The sequence below is a fragment of the Oryctolagus cuniculus genome, chromosome X, assembly GCF_051225735.1.
Source record: "Oryctolagus cuniculus isolate XC-2025 breed Fujian yellow rabbit chromosome X, ASM5122573v1, whole genome shotgun sequence".
NCBI lineage: Eukaryota > Metazoa > Chordata > Mammalia > Lagomorpha > Leporidae > Oryctolagus > Oryctolagus cuniculus.
This window is the reverse complement of record NC_142888.1, coordinates 9,923,908-9,946,694: the sequence shown is the minus strand read 5'-3', so window position 1 is coordinate 9,946,694 and position 22,787 is coordinate 9,923,908. Positions and strand designations below refer to the sequence as shown.

The 22,787-nt window shown below is 41.4% G+C and overlaps 1 protein-coding gene across 6 annotated transcripts in view; it reads left to right on the top strand.

Moving 5' to 3' along the window:
• The window catches only part of KLHL15 (kelch like family member 15), a 48,956-nt gene that overhangs the window by 15,157 nt on the left and 11,012 nt on the right, over window positions 1-22,787 (top strand). For 5 of the 6 annotated variants that reach the window (XM_089324487.1, XM_089324488.1, XM_002719981.6 and 2 more), the window contains one exon: window positions 7,577-8,284. The exons of the other annotated variant lie outside the window; for it this stretch is intronic. In XM_089324487.1, the coding sequence (XP_089180613.1) occupies window positions 7,580-8,284 (705 nt within the window). In that variant the 5' untranslated portion in view covers window positions 7,577-7,579. The remainder of the gene's footprint in view (window positions 1-7,576; window positions 8,285-22,787) is intronic. 6 annotated transcript variants of the gene reach the window in all.

The following is a 22,787-nucleotide window of genomic DNA, read 5'->3' as shown; positions in this document are numbered from 1 at the left end:
ATTCTAATTATTTTGGAGATTGATAGTGTGATGTTGATAATAACTGTCTGCCACTAGAATGTTTGATTATTTAGATTCCTTTTGTTCTCTGTATGCATTTGTACACATAGGTGTTTTTTCATTTGCGCTATATATATATATATATTTACATTAAAAAAATTTATTTGAAAGGCATAGTTAAAAAGACAGGGAGGCAGTTACAGAGAGAGAGAGAGCTCTTCCATCCTCTGGTTAACTCCGCAAATGGCTGCAGTGGCCAAGGCTGGGCCAGGTGGAAGCCAGGAAACAGGAGATTCTTCCAGGCTTCCCATGTGGTACAGGGACTCAGGGACTTGGGCCATCCTCTGCTGCTTTCCCAGGTGCATTAGCAGGGATCTGGATCAGAAGTAGAGCAGCTGGGAATTGAACCACTGCCTGTATGGGATGCCAGCTTCACAGGTGGTGGCTTTACCCACTACACCACAGTGCCAGCCCCAGAAAATACATTTTTTAAAGATTTGTTTACTTATTTGAAAGTCAAAGTTATAGAAAGAGAGGGAGAGTCGGAGAAAGAGATCTTCCATCCCCTGGTTCACTCCCCAGGTGGCCACAATGCCCAGGGCAGAGCTAGGCTGAAGCCAGGAGCCAGGAGCTTCATCTGGGTCTCCCATGTGGATGACAGAGGCCCAAGGTCTTGGGCCATCTTCCACTGCTATTCCCAAACCATTTGCATGGAGCTGGATCGGCAGTGGAATAGCCAGGACGTGAACTGGTACCAATATGAGATGCAGGCACTGCAGGTGGAAGCTTAACCTTCTATGCCACAACACCCGCTTGTCAGTTGTAAAATTGTGAGCTCATGGGGCTGGCATCCGCAATGCTGCCATCCCATATGGGCACTGATTCGAGTCCCAGCTGCTCCACTTCCAGTCCAGTTCTCTGCCTGGGAGGGCAGTAGAGGATGGCCCAGGTGCTTAGGCCTCTGCACCTGCATGGGAAATCTGGAAGAAGCTCCTGGCTTCTGGCTTTGTATCAGCATAGCTGCAGCTGTTGAAGCCATCTGGGGGTGAACCAGAGGGTGGAAGAGTTGTCTGTCTCTCTCTCAGCCTATGCTTTACAAATAAATAAATTTTTTTAAAATTGTGAGCTCATTAATTTTGCCTTTAAAAATAATTCAGATAAGGGGCCAGCGCTGTGGTGCAGCGAGTTAAGCTGCTGTCTACAGCACTACATTTCATATGGGCTACAGTTCAAGTCTTGGCTGCTCCACTTACAACACGTCTCTATATTAACGTGCCTGGGAAGGCAGTGGAAGATGGGCCAAGTGCTTGGGTCTGTGCCACACACATGGGAGACTGGGATAGAGTTCCAGGTTCCTGGTTGCAGCCTGGCCCAGCCCCAACTTTTGTGACCATTTGGGCAGTAGGTGGAAGATCTCTCTCTATGCCTTCTTCCTCTCAGTATTTCAAATAAATAAATCTTAAAAAATTTAAAGATTCAGAAGCATGACCAAACTAGGGACTTACTTTGATCTCTAACATGTTAGTAAATTAGTTCTTCCACACATTGATTAGTACCCAAAATATGTTCTAATATTTGTTTTCCCAAATTATGGACAGGCCTGTTAAGTTATACTTTTTTTTAAATTATTTACTTATTTGGAAGGCAGAGTTACAAAGAGAGGCAGAGAGATATTCTGTCTGCTGATTGTCTCCCCAAATGGCCACAACAGGTGGGGCTAGGCCAGGCTGAAGCCAGGATCATGGAACACTGTCCGGGTCTCCCACGTGGGTTCAGGGGCCCAAGCAGTTGGGTCATCTTCCACAGCTTTCCTAGGCACGTGAGCTGGGAGCTGAATTAGAAGTGGAGCAGCCAGGACATGAACCTGTGCCCATGAGGGATGCCAACATCACAGGCAGGCAGTGGCTTAATCCACTGTACCACAATGCTGGCTCCTCTTTAAGTTCTACTTTTTTTTTTTTTAAGAGATTTTATTTATTTTATTCGAAAGTCAGAGTTACACAGAGAGAGAGAGAGAGAGAGAGAGGTCTTCCATTTGCTGGTTCACTCCCTAATTGGCTGCAACAGCCGGAGCTGTGCTGATCTGAAGCCAGGAGCCAGGAGCTTCTTCCGGGTCTCCCACACAGGTGCAGGGGCTCAAGGACTTGGGGCATCTTCTGCTTTCCCAGGCCATAGCAGAGAGCTGGATCGGAAGTGGAACAACCCGGACTCGAACTGGCGCCCATTTGAGACGCTGGCGCTTCAGGCCAGGGTGTTAACCTGCTGCACCACAGTGCTGGCTTCTAGTTCTTCTTTTACAAAGTGAAATTATATAGCTTTTTTGGGGGGCAGGGGAGAGAAGGAGCAAAGAAATCTAACTGGTTGTGACCAATTAGTATAAATACCACTGTGCTTGGACCAGCCAAAATTATATAGCTTTTAAAAAGTTATATAGTTTTTGATTAATAGAATAGTAATAAAGATTTTTATAATAATTTCTTTTTCTATATACATTGCTGTCTTAGATAAGTGGACATTTAATGTGATTATATCTATAGGACTTAAAGAGAGGTTAAGGGACAAATGGGAAGAAAGAGGCCTCTGGAATGCCTTTTGGAAGATGGAGAATACAGAACAAGAAACTAGGGAGAGGGTGGAACTATGATTCCGTTTAGATATGTTGATTTTGAAATCCCAAAATAAGATTATCTCCAAATGGCGGCACCCCAAAGTATCTACTAGGCAGTTAGTTCAATCTGTATAGGATTGGATTAAAGATAGAGGTTGGACAGAGATTGTTACTGTATTGGTAAAAGTAGGTCTTGGTAGAAAACCTGGGTTTAGGTAAGGTAATTTAGGGAAATGCATTGAGGTGAGAAGAGGAAGGGGCAAGGACAAAATCTTGGAGAACAGAATTTTACAGGTAACAGAAGAAACATGAGTCCATGAAGGAGACTGAGAAATGAGTTAGTCCAAGAATAGGAAGAGAACCAGAAGAACAACAGCGTCATGGAGCTGAGTGAGTGATGAGCTGAGGACATAAGTCATGCCACAGAAGGATCCAGGGAAATAGGGACTAGGATGTAACCATTTCAGTTGGCAATAAAGAGCTTTAAAAGATTTTTCTTTCTTTTTGTTTTAAGAAGTAATATACTCGGGCCAGCGCTGTGGCTTCACAGGTAAAGCCTCCTCCTACAGTGGTTTAGGTCCCAGCTGCCCCACTTCTGATCCAGCTCTCTGCTATGGCCTGAGAAAGCAGCAGAAGATGCCCAAGTGCTTGGGCTGCTGTACCCAGGTGGGAGACCTGGAAGAAGCTCCTGGCTCCTGGCTTCAGCCTGGCCCAGCCCTGGCTGTTGTGGCCATTTGGGGAGTGAACCAGCAGGTAGAAGATACCTCTCTCTCTCTTCCTCCCTCCTTCCCTCCTTTCCTTCCTCCCCACCTCTCTCTGTAACTCTGCGTTTGAAATAAATAAAAAAAATCTTTAAACAAAAGTTATATACTTTCATTGTCGATAGCTTAGGAAACACGAATTAGCAGAAAGGAAGGAAGAAGGTAAAACTGCCTTGGAAGCAGTAGTATCCCATGAGAAGCATTTTAAATATTTTTAGTGTATTATTATGTCAGACTTTTTTCTTTATTAACAAGGTTTCTTTTGTCTTTTTTTATGATCTCAGGCTGGGATAACTATTGAATAAAAAAGTTAATATGGAGAGGGGAATTTTGGGACTGTGACACAGCAGATTGAAGCCCCAGCCTTCAGTGCCAGCATCCCATGTGGGCGCTGGTAGGAATCCTGGCTGCTCCTCTTCCGATCCAGCTCTCTGCTTTGGCCTGGGAAAGCAGTAGAAAATGGCCCAAGCCCTTGGACCCCTGCGCCTGCATGGGAGATGCGGAAGAAGCTCCTGGATCCCAGCTTAGGATCAGCCCAGCTCCGGCTGTTGTGGTCATTTGGGAGAGTGAAGCAGCGGAGGGAAGACTTCTCTTTCTCTGGCTCTACCTCTAACTCTGTATTTCAAATAAATAAAAAATAAATTTAAATTTAAAAAGAGGGGAGGGTCTTTAAAAAGTTTGTAGAAACGTATATTATTGGGGGGGGGGGCGGTGCTGTGGCGCAGCGGGTTAAAGCCCTGGCTTGAAGCACCGGCATCCCATGTGGGCACCGGTTCTGGTCCTGGCTGCTCCTCTTACGATCCAGCTCTGTGCTGTGGCCTGGGAAAGCAGAGGAGGATGGCCCGAGTCCTTGAGACCCTGCACCCACATGGGAGACCTGGAGGAGGCTTCTGGCTCTAGCTTCAGATTGACACAGCTCTGGCTATTGCAGCCATCTGGGGAGTGAACCAGCGGATGGGAGACCTCTCTTTGTCTCTACCTCTCTCTGTAACTCTTTCAAATAAATAAAATAATTTTTTTAAAGAAACGTATATTGTGGGAAAACTATGCTTAAATTTCAGATTTTTTTGCATCAAAATGAAAAATTTTTTATCAGTTTTTTTCTTTTTAAAAATTTTTAGAGACTTATTTGTTTATTTGGAAGGCAGAGAGAGAGCTGTTCTATCCACTGGTTCACTCCCCAAATGGCAGCAGCTGCCAGGACTGGGCCATAGCAGGGAGCTGGATTGGAAGTGGAGTAGCTGGGACTTGAACCAGCGCCCAGATAGGATGCTGGCATTGCAGGTGGAGGCTTAACCTTCTACACCACAGTGCTGGCACTTTCCCTGCCTCCCTGTCTCCCTCCCTCCCTCCTGTCCTTCCTCCCTCCCTCCCGTCCTTCCTTCCTTCAGTCCGTCCATGCGTCCATTTGAAACATTTGAAAGGCAGAGTTAAAGGGAGAGAGAAGAGCGAGAGGGCGAGTGAGCTAGCTAGCTTCTGCGCCACAGAGCTGGCCCCAGTGAAAACTTTTAATTCAGCTTGATTGAACTTTTTGAGGCACTCTGCTGTGTTAAGAAGTTAAATATAGAGTGTTATAGACAACGTATTGATGAAGCAAAGTAATAAATATAGTGATGTCCTATTCCAAAGCGTGGAGAAGGGGTGTCTGTCACGTGTCTGTGAAAGCTGCCTTTTTCCCCTCAGCAGCTTAGGGCTCAGAAAATCCAGGACGCAAAGAGGATTCCTGAGCAGCACATTTCTCCATACCTAGCATAGTATCTGTCACACAGAGGTGCTCTTCCTTTAAACAAATAATGGAGCGAGGAGCATTGGTTAGTTGAATGGTGGTACTGGCATTGCTAGCCTTCTGAAGGAGGTAGAGCAGGTTACATCAGTCAGTTGTACCAGTTATTTCATTGGAGGGCTTGTGTCCCTTCAGACACCCAACCAGGGAAAGGCAAGGACTTGGGAGACTGGGTCCTGAATTGTCACTGGTGAGGTTTCAGAGCCATAGATGTTGGTTGTTCGCTTCTAAGCTGGCATAGTCTGGCTAGTGTTTCAGCAGGTAGCTCAGACCTACAGTTCCAAGTCATGGGGTATTCTAGACAGTGCTTTAAATTGGTTGTAGTATTAGGTTTATCTCTATTGGTTGTCCTTAGCTTGATAAAATCTTGTGTATCCAGTGTACATCAGCAGGGAGTGCTCACAACTGTTCAAAGGAAAACACTGCCCAGAGGCACTGAAAGTTTACCAGAGATTAAAGGACCAGTAGCATAGTTCTGATTGAACAAGGCAGACGAAGAGATGAGGGCAATAAAGGCCCCAGCAAGAGGGTGATTACTCTGATACGGAAAGTGTAAGCTGGGAAAGGACAGAGGTAATGTTAGGAGGTCATAGAATGGTTCAGTGGGAAGTTGACAGCGTTCAGGAGTGCATCACTTCTGGCCAGGTTCTAGGGATTTGCAAATAGGATTTACAGTGGGGTAAGGGGAAAGGTTACAGGCCTGGTCAAAGGAGTTTTGGATGGGTGATCATCTGTGAACATTGGTGAGGTGAAGATGACTACTTTGCCAAGTGCCATTCATCAGCTAATGTGGGAGAGTGATCAGAAGGTGTACACCTTAGTCAGTGACAAGGAGCAGAAGATGAGTTTTTGTTTGGATGAAACATCAGATTTAGAGAAAAGGACCAGACAGTTAAGAGAAGGCTTTGAGAGTCCATCTGTAAGCTCTAAAGGAGTATTTTTTTTTTTTTAAACATGGGTAGGTGCAGGGATAGAGGTAGGAGACAGGAGGCTTGGAAGTTGTGACTTTAAGGAAAACTGTCTTACTTAAATCAGGTTGAGGAGGGAACTTTTTGTACCAACTTAAGTGTGTAAGGGAGTTTGTTTATAGTGAAGCAGTGTTCCATGGGACACAGTGGAAAGCATTGGGAGGGAATTTAGGAATGGTGGATAGGTCATTGGGGAGGAAGCTGGTAGCTGTGTAAGGGTGTGAATTAAGAGGCTAGATGGCCTAGAGGGTTTGTTTGAAAAGGAAAAAATTATTTTGCTTCATAGTCTAATAGATTGAGTTAGTTTATTCTTCCTAAGAGGTCTAATTTCAGTTCTACTATCTTAGCTTCATTTCTCTGTTACACGGAGATGTAGTTTAATTTTCTTTAAAGTTATGTGTTTAGGGCCAGCACTGTGGCTCACTTGATTAATCCTCCGCCTGTGGCGCCGGCATCCCATATGGGCACCGGGTTCTAGTTTTCCTGTTACTCTTCTTCCAGTCCAGCTCTCTGCTGTGGCCAGGGAGTGCAGTGGAGGATGGCCCAAGTGCTTGGGCCCTGCACCCGCATGGGAGACCAGGAGGAAGCACCTGGCTCCTGGCTTTGGATCGGCTTAGTTCCAGCCGTAATGGCCATTTGTGGGGTGAACCAACGGAAGGAAGACCTTTCTCTCTTGTCTCTCTCTCTCTTTCACTGTCAAATAAATTAAAAAAAAAGTTATGTTTATATTTTAAATAGAAGTAATGCATAATCATTTTTAAAAATAAGGTTAATGAGGTAAGTAAAGAGGCAAAGACACACTTTTCTTGAAATCCCACTACCCAGGGACATAATTTTAGTATATATTCTTCTAGACTTTTTCTCATCTAAACAAATAGATGTTTGTTTAGTTTTTAAAGGTCTGCTTTTTTAATAAGTGTCCTTTGTCAGACTAGGTAAATCACTGCCATCATTTTTAATTGTTATATTTAGTAATCTATTGTTAGGCTTTTGAATACTTTCTAATTTTTTATTATAGATAAGACTTGAAAGAAAAACCTTGTATCTACAATTTGGTATATTTATCTGATTATTTCTTTTGGATAAATTTCTAGGAGTCCTCACATTGGTGTAATTTCTTTATCTCATAATTTAATGTTTGGCTGTGAAATCCTTTTTGTGTTGCTAGTTTTGCAGCATGTTTTAATGGACAGTATAAAATCAGTGGGATAGGCATGTGTTGTTTGTAAGTTAACAATTTTGTGTGTGATATGTCTTTAATACTTTCCTTTCCAGGTGTAGGGAAACCAAAAACATTAGTCTACAAATTTCTAGGTTGTCTTCTCCCACAGTGTTGTCCATTTAAGACTTAGGAATGGAATTGACATAATTATAAAAATTGTTGAGTTCTGAGTTCATCGTGTCTTCTAAATGCATGGAAATTATTAACACTTTTCTTTGATTACTTTTTTTCCAGGCCATGGCAGGGGACGTGGAAGGATTCTGTTCCTCCATCCATGACACCAGTGTCTCTGCTGGGTTCAGAGCACTGTATGAGGAGGGATTGCTTCTTGATGTCACTCTGGTTATTGAAGATCATCAGTTCCAGGCCCATAAAGCACTCTTGGCCACCCAGAGTGATTACTTCAGAATTATGTTTACCGCAGACATGCGGGAACGAGATCAGAACAAGATCCATTTAAAAGGGCTAACTGCCACTGGTTTTAGCCATGTCCTTCAGTTTATGTACTATGGAACTATAGAACTGAGTATGAATACTGTCCATGAGATTCTTCAAGCTGCCATGTATGTGCAACTCATAGAAGTGGTGAAGTTCTGCTGCTCTTTTCTCTTAGCGAAAATCTGCCTAGAAAATTGTGCCGAAATTATGAGACTCTTAGATGATTTCGGTGTAAACATTGAGGGAGTCAGGGAGAAGTTGGATGCCTTTCTGCTAGAAAACTTTGTGCCACTCATGTCCAGGCCTGACTTCCTGTCCTATCTGAGCTTTGAGAAGCTTATGTCTTATTTGGATAATGATCATCTCAGCAGGTTCCCAGAGATAGAGCTGTACGAGGCTGTGCAGTCTTGGCTTCGACATGATAGAAGACGCTGGAGACATACTGATACCATCATTCAGAACATCAGGTTTTGTTTGATGACCCCATCCAATGTTTTTGAAAAGGTTAGTGTATTTTAAAGCAATGGACAGAACTGTTCCGTTACCAGACTTAATACAAATATTCATTTAAAACAGTATGTCTTTATAGATAAGATTCCCAGGCTTGATTGTGAGCCAAAAAATGCATAGTTTTTGAATAAGAAGCCTGCTCTTTTGTAGATTGTGCATTTAAGCTCTTTTAAATACATTTTGTGTGTGAAAGATGAACCAGGTAAGTAGTAGAATAGTTTCATCTTAAAAGTACTTTTAAAGTTGAAGCACAGTTATTTGTGCAGAACATTATAAGTTGGCTTTAATTTTTATTTCACAAAGTAATTAAATCTGAACTGGGTCAGGCTAGCTGTCTTTTAAAATTTAATTTAAGTAATATATACTGAAATTGGGGTTTATAGTTCTGCATGGTATACATTAATACAGATCTTGGGGCGAGTATTGTGGCGCACCAGGGACTACTGCATCCCATATCAGTGCTGGTTCAAATCCTGGCTGTTCAACTTCCAACTTCCTTTCCACATTTGTGCTAGTGCATCCTGGGAGAGATTGCAGATAATGGCTCAAGTGCTTGAGCCCCTACCACCCACATGGGGGATCAAGATGGAATTCTGGCTCCTGGCTTTGGCTTGGCCCAGCCCTGGCTGCTGTGGAATTTGGGAAGTGTAAACTCATGCATGGAAGATCTCTATCTCTCTTTCTCTGCCATTCTGCCTTTTGAGTAGATGAAAAAAATTCATTCTTATTTCTCCAAAATGTACTTAAGAGCATATAAAATAACTCTTGAAAGCCAAGAGGCCATAGTGATGATGTTCTTGCCTACTCTTCATCTAGTTCTAGTTTCCCTTCTCTTTCATTGTGAATACTAAATTTGACTATGAAAATACTCTGTCTAAAAACATCATTTTGGCAATTCTAAACAAGCAGGTTATAAATCCACTATCTACACTGATCAAACATCCCTGTGTACATTTTACCATGTAAATAGGTCTCTCTTTAAAGTACTCTTGTCTCCAAAACAGCTTTGGCATTTTTGCATGTAAGCATTTCCATTTTTATATCAGAAACTCACCTGTGATCCTTTCTTGCGCAAAGGAGAGAGAGCAGTTTCAGTAATTGCTTAACTTAATTGGTTTCTAATCACATGGGGTACCTCTGGGACTCTGTTTACCTCTTGTAGCCTTTCTTCTTTCTAGAAAGCAAAAAAATCTTGGTTGACATTCATGTTAAACAGTTCCTCAACTTCATTTACCAGACGTATATGCAAAGGAGGGTTGCTTATGCCATTTGGAAAATAAACACATTTGTGCCTTTGAATAACACTAAACAGCCTGGCATTTTTTTCCTCCTCTGAAATGCTGTGAAATGTTATTAAATTACAGTTCAATATAAGAGAACTTATATGGGATTTTTCTTTTTTCTCAGAATGTATTGATATGGCAGCAATAACTGAAACTAAAGAATATATTTCTTTTTTTAAAAAAAGATTATTTATTTGAAAGTCAGAGTTACATAGAGAGGCAGAGAGAGAGGGGAGGGGGAGGGGGGAGAGGGAGAGAGAGGGAGGGAGGGAGAGGGAGAGGAAGAGGGAGGGAAGGAGGGAGGGAGGGAGAGGGAGAGAGGGAGAGATCTTCCATCCACTGGTTCAATCCCCAGATGGCCACAGTGTCTGGAGCTGAGCTGATCTGAAGCCAGGAGCCAGGAGCTTCTTCCGGGTCTCCCATGTGGGTTCAGGGGCCCAAGGACTTGGGCCATCTTCTACTGCTTTCCCAGGCCATAGCAGAGAGCTGGATCAGAAGTGGAGCAGCTGGGATTCGAACTGGCGCCCAAATGGGATGCTGGCACTGTAGGCAGCGGCTTTACCTGCTATGCCACAGCACCGACCCCAAGAATATATTTCTTATTTACTCCTTTTTGTTCATTGATAATCAGCCCCATATCAACTGTATAAACCATTTGTCTCTTTATGTTTTGATTTTTTACCTTATTATTGTTTTTATTGCTTTTTGCCTGGAGAATTCTGTTTTGTCTTTATGCATTGAACACAAATGCTTTCCCACCACTAAGACAGAACCCCTACAACTTCAGTCTAGATGGAAGTACTTGTGAGATAGAATAGAATTTCCCATTTTTGGGGGATGATATGATGGATAACTGGTAGCAGTAAATGATTTTTAAGTGCTGAGCTGTAGAGCTTTTTTATATTCCAGTTATCAGTCCTTGGTAGGCAGTAGTGACAGTAGCTGGAAGTTAATGCCAAGTGATGTTGCATCTGCTGAGGGATTCCTCTGGCATCTACAGTATAGGAAGTGGTCATTACCCATTGGCCATATATTGGGAGTTAGCAGAATCAAAATGGTATCAAGTCTTCCCTTCCGGAATTAACTTCTTAGATATACTTATTAAGGTCACAGCCACAGAGCAATCTTTGTTTTTTTTGTAATGTCTATTAATCTTTCAGTTTTACTTTAGTTACATTGCTGAGATAAATGGAACATAGTGATTCTTGCCTTTAGAGATGGGTGAGATTGAAGTTTATCAAAAGAATCTGTTTTTCTTTTTTTTTTAGCAGTATTTTTTTTTATTTGACAGCTAGAGTTATAGACAGAGAGAGACAGAGACAGAGACAGAGAGAAAAGTCTTCCTTCCATCCCAAATGGCTGCCACGGCCGACGCTGCGCAGATCTGAAGCCAGGAGCCAGGAGCTTCTTCCAGGTCTCCAGCGTGGGTGCAGGGACCCACAAGGACTTCGGCCATCTTCTACTGCTTTCCCAGGCCATAGCAGAGAGCTGGATGGGAAGTGGAGCAGCCGGGACTCGAACTGGCACTCATATATGATGTCAGCACTCCGAGCGGTGGCTTTACCCACTAAGCCACAGCACTGGCCCTGAACTTACTTTTCAGTACCTTTTTTCATGAAGTTGTTGAAGTATCCTCATGTTTTATGCCATACTTTTTTTGTGCTCCTTGAGACTAGAAACCATCTTTTTTTTTTAAAGATGTATTTATTTATTTATTTGAAAGAGTCAGAGAAGAGACAGAGAGAAATCTTTCATCTAATGGTTTACTCCCCAGATGGCTACAGTGGCCAGAGCTGTGCCAGACCGAAGCCAGGAGCTTTTTCTGGGTCTCCTGCACAGGTACAAGGGGCCTGCCTGGCCTGAGCCACTAGTATCATCTGCTGCTGCTTTCCCAGGCATGTTAACAGTGAGCTGGATCAGAATTGGAGCAGGGGCTGGTGCTACGACACAGCAGGTTAAAGCATTTCTTATGGGCGCCAGTTTGAGTCCTGGCTGCTCCACTTCCAATCCAGCTCTCTGCTATGGCCTGGGAAAGCAGAAGAAGATGGTCCAAGTACTTGGGCCTCTCTGCACCCACGTAGGAGAACTGGAGGAAGCTCCCGGCTCCTGATCAGCGCAGCTCTGGCCGTTGTGGCCATTTGGGAGTAAACCAGCGGATGGAAGACCTCTCTCCCTCCCCCTCTCTCTCTCTATTTATAACTCTGTCTTTCAAATAAAGAAAATAAATCTTTAAAAAAAAGTGGAGCAGCTGGGATTCAAACTGCCGCTCATACGCAGGCAGCAACTTTACCTACTATGCCACAACGATGGCCCACCATCTGTTTTCTCATACTTGGCATACTGCAGATCTCAAATAAGGCCATTTTAACATTTATTATGTATGCATGGCCCCAGAGGGCACAAAAATAAAGCCATGCTACATTTATGTTTAAGAGACTCATCCCTGTGGAAAAGTAGCTTTGGTTTCTGATTTTATCCTAATTGTTGAAATTAAGAAAAATGAAATGTTGGTGCCTGCTTTTTTAAAACATGTATTTACTTGAAAGGTGAAGAGACAAGTAGAGACGAAGAGCCATCTTCTGTCTGTTAGTTTACTCCTCAAATGCCCGCAATAGCCAGGGCTAAACCAGGCTGAAGTCAGGAGCCAGAAACTCCATCTGGGTCTCCCAGGTGGCTGGCAGGAAACTGAGTACTTGGATCATTATCTTAGCAGGAAGCTAGATCAGAAGCCCGGAGTAGCCAGGACTTGAACCAGGCATTCTGATATGTGGGTGTAGTGGTAGCTTAATCCACTCTACCACAATGCCCACCCCATACTTTTTATTTTTAACTTCAGCATGTTTTAAGCTTTCTATTATGAGAGTTTTCTAAACATATAAAAAAGTTGCATGCTTCTCCTGAGAATAAGCACTTTTCCCTACCTAGGTGTGCTGCTATTCCACTCAAAATGCTAATACACTGATAACATCAAATAGCTAGTCTTTATTCACATTTTCCCAGTTGTCTCTGAAATCCACTAGAATGAAATCAAGGTTTATGCCTTGCTTCTAGATATCACATTTATATAATCTTTCTTAACCTAGAACAAGTCCCCTCCTCCCTTTTTTCATTTTTGATTAACATAATGTACATATTTGTGTGGCACAGTATGATAGTTCAACAAAGGCATGCATATACTGTTCAAATCACGGTAAATGGCATTTCCATCTCCTTATTGCTTCTTTGTTTGGAGCCTTTAACTCATTTCTTTTAGACTATGGGGCCGGTGCTGTGATGTAGTGGGTGCTGGTTCGAGTCCTGGCTACTCCACTTCCCATCCAGCTCTCTGCTATGGCCTGGGAAAGCGGTAGAGGATGGTCCAGGTGCTTGGGCCCCTGCATCCGTGGGGGAGACCTGGAAGAAACTCCTGGCTCCTGGCTTCGGATCGGTGCAGCTCTGGCTATTGCGGCCATCTAGGGAGTGGGCCAGCAGATGGGGGACTTTCTCTCTCTCTTTGCCACTGCCACTGCCACTGCCTCTCTATGGCTGTGCCTTTCAAGTAAATAGATAAATCTTTAAAAAAAAACAAAAAAGGGTATGAATTATCTCTGTGTCATATACTGTGGATATATCTGGTTATTTCTTTATGTTGGTTTTACCTTAGTTTCCCCATTGTATTTTTAAAAAAAATTTTAAAAGATTATTTATTTATTTGGAAGAGTTATAGAGAGGGAGAGAGAGATCTTCCATCTGCTTGTTCACTCCCCAGATGGCCACAGTGACTAGGGCTGGGCCAGGGCAAAGCCAGGACCTTTATCCGGGTCTCGTGTGGGTGCAGGGGCCCAAGCCCTTAGGCCATCTTTTGCTGCTTTTCCCTGGCCATTATTAGGGAGCTGGATTGAAAGTGGAGCAGCTGGGACACAAAGCAGCACCCATAGAGGATGCTGGCGTTGCAGCTGGTGGCTTACCTGCTATGTCACAGCACACACCTTATCTAGTCTTTTCATTTCTTGTTAATGTATCTACTTTTGGGCATCATGTTTTTCAGGAAAATGTGGAAGATCACTTAGCAACTCTGATCAAACATAGTAATCAACATTGTTTTTGTATTATGAGGCTAAGTAGCCCAATTCTAGTACTAAAATCAGCAAAAATTTTATTACACTATTGTGTTAGGTTTCTTTTCGATTTATAAAGTTTCCTTTCCATGTTTAATTTAGAATACTTCCATTCAATTTATTGGGGTTAAAACTAAAGTGTCAAAACTGAAGATTATTTCTTAGAAAGAATTACATATACCTGTGACTAGAAGTGTACTAATCAGCATAGTCACCACTGTGGCTGTTGAACACTTGGAATGTGACTAATCTGAATTGAAATAACAATGACTAAGATGACAAGGGGTGTAAATTACCTCTATTTCTATTGATTACATGTTGAATTGGTGTTTTAGATATATTGAGTTAAATATGTTAAAATAGTTTTTACTTTTTAAAATGTGGCTAGAAAATGTAAAATTGCATCTTTGTCTTGGGTTTGTGGCTCAGGTTTTATTCTGTAGCACAGCACAGTTCTGGAAGTTGAGGAAGGCAGTTGTTCTTTAGAAACTGAGTACACGTATGGTGAACAGCCTTTTCTCACATGCTTAACCCTTTTCCCAGACTCCCAGCTTTTAGAAACAGTTACATGCAGTTCGTGTTTCCGTGGAGTGGCTGATGGCGATAGCTGTTAATTGAGGAAAGCATCTCTTTGTCAGGATCCTTCGGCCTCAGGAGAATAAAAAGCTGTTGCTCAAAGTTTGCGGAAGGAGCTCCTGGAGATTTCAGTCCTTCCTGTGCTCGTAATGATCAGATCTGAGCAGTGGCTTCACAGGGGAAGGGGGCCTTCGGTCTCCCTAAGAAGAGCCCCACTGATTCCAGACTCCTGAATCTTGCCCTCTTAACTGTGTCGATACATTTGGGTTTATTCTTCTGCCATGTCTTTCCCTGTAGTCCTCTACTAGATTTTTTCCTCAGCTGAAAGTAAACTGTTTTAACTTTTTACTGTGAACTCTGGGACTGTCATCACAGAGGCCGTGCTTTCCAAATTTCCTCACTGAGTCGTTAGAGGCCAGGAAACTATCTAAACACCACATACACATACGTGTGCTCACACAAGATACTTCAAAGAATTTGTAGAAAATGGAATTAAAAGAGAAGTTTGGCTTGGTGCAAACCAGTTTTGAAGTATATACATAGTTTGTCTTACACAATAAAAATTTTTCATAAACTTTTTGAAGACCCCTTATAAGCATAGATTTCAAAATTTTCTCGCCTCCAAAGAAACTTGGCTTTTAAAAGTACCTGTGGTGAGGGGAATGGGGTATACATACTTAGGTCCTACTCCAAGTTTTCTATGTATAGGTAGAGTCCACATGTTATCTGCATTTTATAGGTATGAAAACGTTAATACGGCCGGCGCCGCGGCTCACTAGGCTAATCCTCCGCCTCGCGGCGCCAGCACACCGGGTTCTAGTCCCGGTCGGGGCGCCGGATTCTGTCCCGGTTGCCCCTCTTCCAGGCCAGCTCTCTGCTGTGGCCCGGGAGTGCAGTGGAGGATGGCCCAGGTGCTTGGGCCCTGCACCCCATGGGAGACCAGGAAAAGCACCTGGCTCCTGGCTCCTGCCATCGGATCAGCACGGTGCGCTGGCCGCAGCGCGCCGGCCGCGGCGGCCATTGGAGGGTGAACCAACGGCAAAGGAAGACCTTTCTCTCTGTCTCTCTCTCTCGCTGTCCACTCTGCCTGTCAAAAAAAAAAACAAAAAACAAAAAACAAACAAACAAAAAAAAACGTTAATACAAGGTTAAGCTCTTACTTCAGAACAAGAGGCGTTGTCCAGACTGGAACTGGAGTCCACTTGCTTCTCAGTTTGAGGACTTGGTGGGATAGTTCCTAGAGTGGGGAGAGAACCTTGGGTTGTGGAAAGGATGATGTTCACCTGTGGTTCAGCCTGTGTCGTGTAGAAATTGTCACAGAGTTGTGAAAATTCGAGTGTGTTTACACTAACAAAGCAGCCTAAGAAATATAATTGTACTGAAAAAATATAAGGTGTGGGAAAACTTTTACAATTCTGAGGTTGTCACTGTATAATCAAAGAAATCTGAAATTTAAGGATCTTGTCCTTCAACATAGTTAAGACTTTTTATGATTTGTTTTTGCCTATAATGAATTCCTAGTTTTAAAATGAGACAACAGTTTCAGTTTGGACTTAGGCAAATGTCTGTGGCATGTATTTTTTACTAGCTCTGATGATCTTTGCATCTGTTAACGGAGATAAGGCCTGACATTTGCCATGCTGGATTTTAGTCATAGAAACATTTAAATACTTTAAATTCTGCTACCTTTGGTCTTTGGGTTTTTGGAAAACAGTTACTGCTTTATTGAAAACATTTTATGAAGTAAATATATATTTGGCAAAATATGATTTGTACTTTTTTGTATGTAAAAGATCTCTTTAGTAAAATTGTTACTCACTGAAATACTCATGTTGATTCTTTTTTTAAAATAAAGATTTGTTAATTTATTTGAAAGAGTTACACAGAGAAGGAGGAGCAGAGAGAGAGAGGGGTCTTCCATCCGCTGGTTCACTCCCCAGTTGGCAGCAGCAGCCAAAGCTGCACCGATACGAAGCTAGGAGCCAGGAGCTTCCTCTGGGTCTCCCACGTGGGTGCAGCGGCCCAAGGACTTGAGGGCCATCTTCTGCTTTCCCAGGCCACAGCAGAGAGCTGGATCTGAAGTGGAGCAGCCGGGACTCAAATTGGTGCCCATATGGGATGCTGGCACTTCAGGCAGCAGCTTTAATGGCTATGCCACAGCCCCGGCCCCTCATGTCGATTCTTTAGTACACTGACATTTTAATATTTTTGAACCTAGGACATCTTCAGTATTGTAATTATGCATAAGGTAATACTCAGCATACCAGTCATTCCCTTAGAAATTGCATTGATATGTTAAGTATCTTCAGAATCATACCCTCCCAGTTAAAAACAACCAAACCCAGAAAGCCAAAAGCAATAAATGAATCACTTTCTGTGCATCAAAAGAAAAAAACAAAAAACAAAGCCAACTTTCAGTTTTTGAAAGGAGAAGAAAAGCTATTTTAAATCCTATGAATATAAAAAAGACACACTCTACGTTGCATTTAGGTTTGTTTATAGTTGATTTTTTTACTTTTTAACTGTTTATTAAGGAAGAAGATTCTATAGATACATTCTGCTTTGAGTGAGCCAATTGTTTTATTGTAAATATTTTGATTGTAAGCTATTCAGATTCCATAGTATACTTTTTTCCTTAAGCTGTTAAATTGGGTTTGTATAACTTTTAGAGAAAGCTAATGTTTTGATGAGAAAAGACCATAATATGTATTCTTTGTGTCTGTTGGATTTGTAATAGAGTGTTAGTTTTTTTATCACTGAGAATATATTTGGAATTAACAAATTATATTTGCATTTTATAAACATTTATTATTAGAAGAATATTTGTAACTCTGAGAGTTTTGGTTGCTAAAATAAATAACTTCATTGTTAGTGGAAATCCAAGGGTCAGAGTTAGAATTAATGCTTCAGCAAAGCTTTCTAACACTTAAAAAATTTTTTTAAAGATTTGTTTATGTATTTGAAATAGTTTCAGAGAGAGAGAGGAATAGACAAAGACTTGCCATCCACTGGTTCCCAAGACGGCCACAACGGCCAGGGCAGGACCAGGCCAAAGCCAGGAGCTTCATCCAGGTCTCCTATGTGGGTGGCATGGGCTCAAATACCTGTGCCATCTTCCACTGCTTTCTCAGACTGTTAGCAGGGAGCTGGATCAGAAGTGGAGCAGCCAAGACTGGTGGCTACTCCACCTGCTACACCACATTGCCGATCCCAAAAACATTTTTTCTTAAGGAGCAGAATTTATGACCTTTTCAAAAAAAGCTACATTTTAAAGTGGGGATAAGATGTCTTGGACTCACCTTGAAACTGATAGAATTCAATGATGGTACATTATGTATCCAAAGTATGTGTGCCTAGAAAGTAGTGGCTCTCAGAACTAGTCTTCACTACTAATCTACCAAATATTTTCTCTATCAGCATAGTTGGTTTATCTTGCATTCACAATGGTCTATGACACCTAAGGACATCTATCATCTCCTGTTCGGGAGGAAGGATGTGATATTCTGGTTAATTGAAGCATAACCCACATGGCAATTAAATTGCCTGGGCAAAGTTGTCTCTGTTAAGGGTAGGTACTCTTCCAGAATTCCTTCACTTAGGCCCTTCTGAATGTGTTTTTTTTTTTTTATTTTTTTTGACAGGCAGAGTGGACAGTGAGAGAGAGAGACAGAGAGAAAGGTCTTCCTTTGCTGTTGGTTCACCCTCCAATGGCCGCTGTGGCCAGCGCACCGCGCTGATCCGATGGCAGGAGCCAGGTACTTCTCCTGGTCTCCCATGGGGTGCAGGGCCCAAGCACCTGGGCCATCCTCCACTGCACTCCCGGGCCACAGCAGAGAGCTGGCCTGGAAGAGGGGCAACCAGGACAGAATCCGGCGCCCCGACTGGGACTAGAACCCGGTGTGCTGGCGCCGCAAGGCGGAGGATTAGCCTAGTGAGCCACGGCACCGGCCTAGAATGTGTTTTGAATAATCTTGCACTTGACTGATAAAAATTTCTGTCCAGCAACCAGACCATTAATTGCAGTGTTACCATAGTTTAGCCTACTACTCTTGAAAAAGCTATTTATTTATATCTGCTAACTTTAGCTAGAGGCAGATAAATCTAGAGGAATCAGTGGAAATTTCCCTTTAGCACTCAGTTTTAGAAGTCCATGAGAAACATAACCAGGTCTGTTTTTGACAGTGAAAAAAATTTTTTTTTAAAAGGTAGTATAATAACCTTTATTTCAAATGTGAAATTTTATTAGAATTTCTGATAAGCTTGAGTTGTTTTTTTAAAAGTTTAAAATCCTTTTCAGATATTAAATTGTACTTATGCAGCTGGAATCTAAAATGGCTTAAATTAACAATTAGCTCACTTGCCCCTTGGAGTAAAAGTAGAGAGGAGCAGGTTTTCTGTTGGAAACTAGGTCAATGGGTTAAATGTATTTTCTCAGTTAATGTCTTTTTCTGTGTCAGTCTCATTTTTGTTGACCCCTCCTCCCAGACCCCGTGGACTTGGATGACTTTAATTAACACGTGTGCAGTCTGTAAAAATTACCCAAGGTGTTTTTCTCCTCTGAAGTCGTCTGCTTTTTATGCTACAGATAAAAAGTGCCTCTGTCTTGCATTCAGCCCAAGTTCACAGGTTCCTGAAGAGTGCCAGTAATCTAGGTGTGGGCTGCTGCCCTGGAAAGAGTGTCTTAGGGGGTGAATTAAGCAGACAGGAATCTAATGAAAACAGGAGTTTAGAATTCAGTCTGACTTGCTGATTTTTCCTGTTAAATAAAAGAAGAAAACAAGCATAGGAGAATTGGCAATTTAGAAGGAACGCATGGAATGGAGACAGGTATGTTGACATGTAAAAGGCAAAAATCTTTAATAGGGAGGGGTGAAACCAAATGGTAAGCAGAAATGGAAAAGGATCAGAGAAGTCTGAAAATAACTAGAGGAAAGCTTAGGGGCAGGAAAGGAACAAGGGAAAGTATTTAGATTTTGGGCTTTAGAGTTTTAATTTTCAAATTTATTATTTGTCCAGAAGGACCCATGTGTGTCATGGGTAGGCATTACTCATTCAGGTGTTAATTTTAGAATTAAACCTTTTATTTGGCTTTTCTGCTCCACCATATTTAAAAATCAAATATTTACAGAGTTGCGCATATTTCTATAAATAGGAAAAGAATCCCTAGAAGTTGTGAATTCTAGACCCTAGTTGTACTATCTAAATATTAGTATAACAGATAGTAATAGATGGTCTTAGGTCTTTTTAAAAAATACCTTTTCTCCTTCATGTTTGCACACTGTTAATAGTTCCATATTACTATTGCACTGAAATTGGAAATAAATAGATCAGACTAAGCACATTTAAAAACAGATTTATGTATTTGAAAGGAAGAGTGACAGTGGGAAAGAGAGATAGCAAGAGAGATACCTTCCATCCACTGATTCACTCCCAAATGTAGCTGCAGTGCCAGGTCTGGGCCAGGCTGAAACCAGGAACTCCATCTGGATCTCCCACTTGGGTGACAGGGGCCCAAGGAGTTGGGCCATTACCCACTGCCTTCATATTTTATGTAAATATTTTTTATTCTATAGAAGAGTTGGCAGGGATAGAGAAGTGAGCAAATCATGCTGAAACTCTTAGCCTTTTCCTGAGGGAACCTCTCCCTTGTCCCCCATTGTCTTGGTCACTTTACTTCTGAAGTTTGGTTCAATTCTTGAGACTCTTCCCTGCTTGGAGAGGAGAGGATGGATATTACAATTTAGCCTTATGATTTGATATTTGTACAGTTGGTCCTTCGTATCTGCAGATTCCACATGCATAAATTCATCATCCATGGATTCAGCCAACCTCAAATCGAAAATATTTGGAAAAGAAATTCTTGTGTCATTTTTCCTAAACAATACAGTTTAACAGTAATTTAAAAGGTATTTACGTTGTATTAGATATGAAGGAGCTTCAAAAATTCACAGAAAATGCATGTTACCTTTTCATCCCATTTTTCCATGAACTTTTTGGAGCCTTCTCAAAAGTGATAGATTACTTTCGATGATTTCAAGTATCTGAGAAGATATTTTGGGTTATATGAAGATATGGACTATTTTATTTAAGGAACTTGAACAGCCAGGAAAGAGCCTGGAATCAGTCCCCCTTGGATACTGAGGGATGACTGTAATTTTACAGCATTACCCAGAAGGATTTGCAGTTAGCATAGATGAGTTTTCATAGCTTTATACCTGGTTATTACCTCAGTTTTTCAGGACAAAGGGATTAATTGAAGTCATTTTGTACTTAACGTTTTTAATGATGATTTTCTTTCTCGTAAATCAGTACAAGCTTTAGTTCTAAGCATGATTTGATAATAGAGACATACACCAGGATAGATAGTTTGCACATTTTATTGGGAACCAGAATCAGCAAATTTGGCTGTGATTTCCAAAGATATGATTTGTTTTAGCATTAAAGCCCCATGGTAGCAGCTGCTTTGGTTTTTAATATTTCCTTTGAAAAGATTCAATTGTGTTGGGGAAAGGCTGATAAAACTGACAAGTAGAACTCATTCTTGCGCAGGATACCTCCTGTATTCGTCTATTCTGAGAAATAGGTTAACAGTTTTTTGGATGTAGGAAGGCCAGAGAGGTGTTCATGCAGCCAAACTCTTTTCTAAAGGAATATCTAAACTGGAGGCTTGTCTAAGGTCACACAGTGGCTTGGGGGCAGTGTTAAGCCTAAAACCTGGGATCTGTGTTCAGGGATTGTCCCTCACTGCCAGTCACACACAGTGGTAGATAAACGAATAGAAGGCTTTTCGTTTTTTTAGTCTTAAGTCTCCTGGACTTCTAAAAAAATAATTTCCAAAAATGAAACAGGCGATAATACCTCAAATTGAGTGACTAAAAGCCTAAAATAATTTTAGACTATAGCCAGTTTTAGTAGATTTTTTAAATTCTAGATTTTAATCAAATAAAGGTAGTAAGTTCTGTGGAAATGGCTATTATAGTTATATTGCAAGTTCCATTTCTCTCAAAATTAAGGGTGGCATATGCAAATTACCTTTAAAACTTAAGAATTTAATAATGGATTGGTTATGTAACATTTTGTCATTGAATGGAAAAACACAATTTTGGCTAGTGGTAATGGCTATTTTTCTTTGACTTAGTATATATTTTCAGGAACCACATTCAGAATTAATCATTTCTTCCGTTTCTTCCTTTGCTGACTATATGCATATGTGCACATTACATTAACTATAAGAAGTTCAGAACGGGAAATAGCCAATTTAAAATTTCAGATCACTGTTGTTAAGAGACAGAACATACTTTCTGCCATGACAAAATACTTTTCGTAATAGGATTTTTAAAAGTACCAAAGCAAGAAAAGTGTTAAAATATTCTTTCTGAGTTTTAAAACAAGTTGGTGTTTTTAATCTTAGGAAAAGAGGGGGAAAGCAATTGTGAACATGAGAGAAATACCATTCTTTCCATATCTCTTCTGAGAGCATCTGATATACAGATAAACTGTCACATGAGGGATGAACGATAGGAGAAATGCCTTTTCTATTGAAAAGATGAGCCACATGCTTCTTTTTTGGTGGTTGCCTTCGTTAATGCATTTGAATTGACTCAATTCCTATAGAAGGTTTCAGCCCTGCACTTTGTTTTAAAGCAGTGTTTCTGTAATTGCCTTGTATGGGATTTTCAGAGAGGCACTAATTCCCTGTTTTGATAATGAAAGAAGAAATTGGTTATTGTTACTGTTTCTTTGTGATTTTAGAGGAAAACCACAGCAGTCTCTCTGGGAAAAGGCCAAGGCAAATCTAGCACTAGTCTTGGAGAGAGAAAGATGAGCTAAGTTTCTTTGGTTAGAATGTCTTTAATGGAATATTCAGCTATCTGAAAAGGCACAACTTCCATTTTGGAGGGCTTAGAGGTAGAACAAATTGGATAAAGATAGGTAGCTTTCATTTGGACTTTAACATAGAGTTAAAGTGACTCTTATAAACTCTTTGGAACCCAGGTGTCCAAGGAGCACAAGAGAATGAATGAGGAGAAGACAAAGGAACCCAAAGATTGAATGTGAGACAAGAGACTAGAAAATGACTCTAAGAGCAGTTAAGCTGGACCAGTTTGATGGGATCTGCCAGAGCCTAGGGTTGGGAAGGGCCGTATAGGCCATCTAGCACGGCCCTCCATGGCACACTGGAATCCGTTTCCAGCTCTGTGGAGGTGCTCATACATAATCTACCTCCAGTGTCTGGAGGCTCACTAACATCAGAGGTGAGCAGTCCCTGACTTGGGAATCTATACCCATAACCTTTTGACTCTATGCAAAAGATAAGACATGGCCCCTGTAAACAACAAAAACCAAGCTATGTAGAATCAAAGGACAGGTTTCCCATGTACACATACACTGATGTGTTTTCCCCTACACATACCTCTGTGTAAAACAGTCCATTGTTTATTTTTTCAGAATATTTTATATATATACATATATAAACACACATATACTGTAGTTTTCCTCATTTAAAATTTTGGACATCTGTATCAGTGCATATGGATTAAC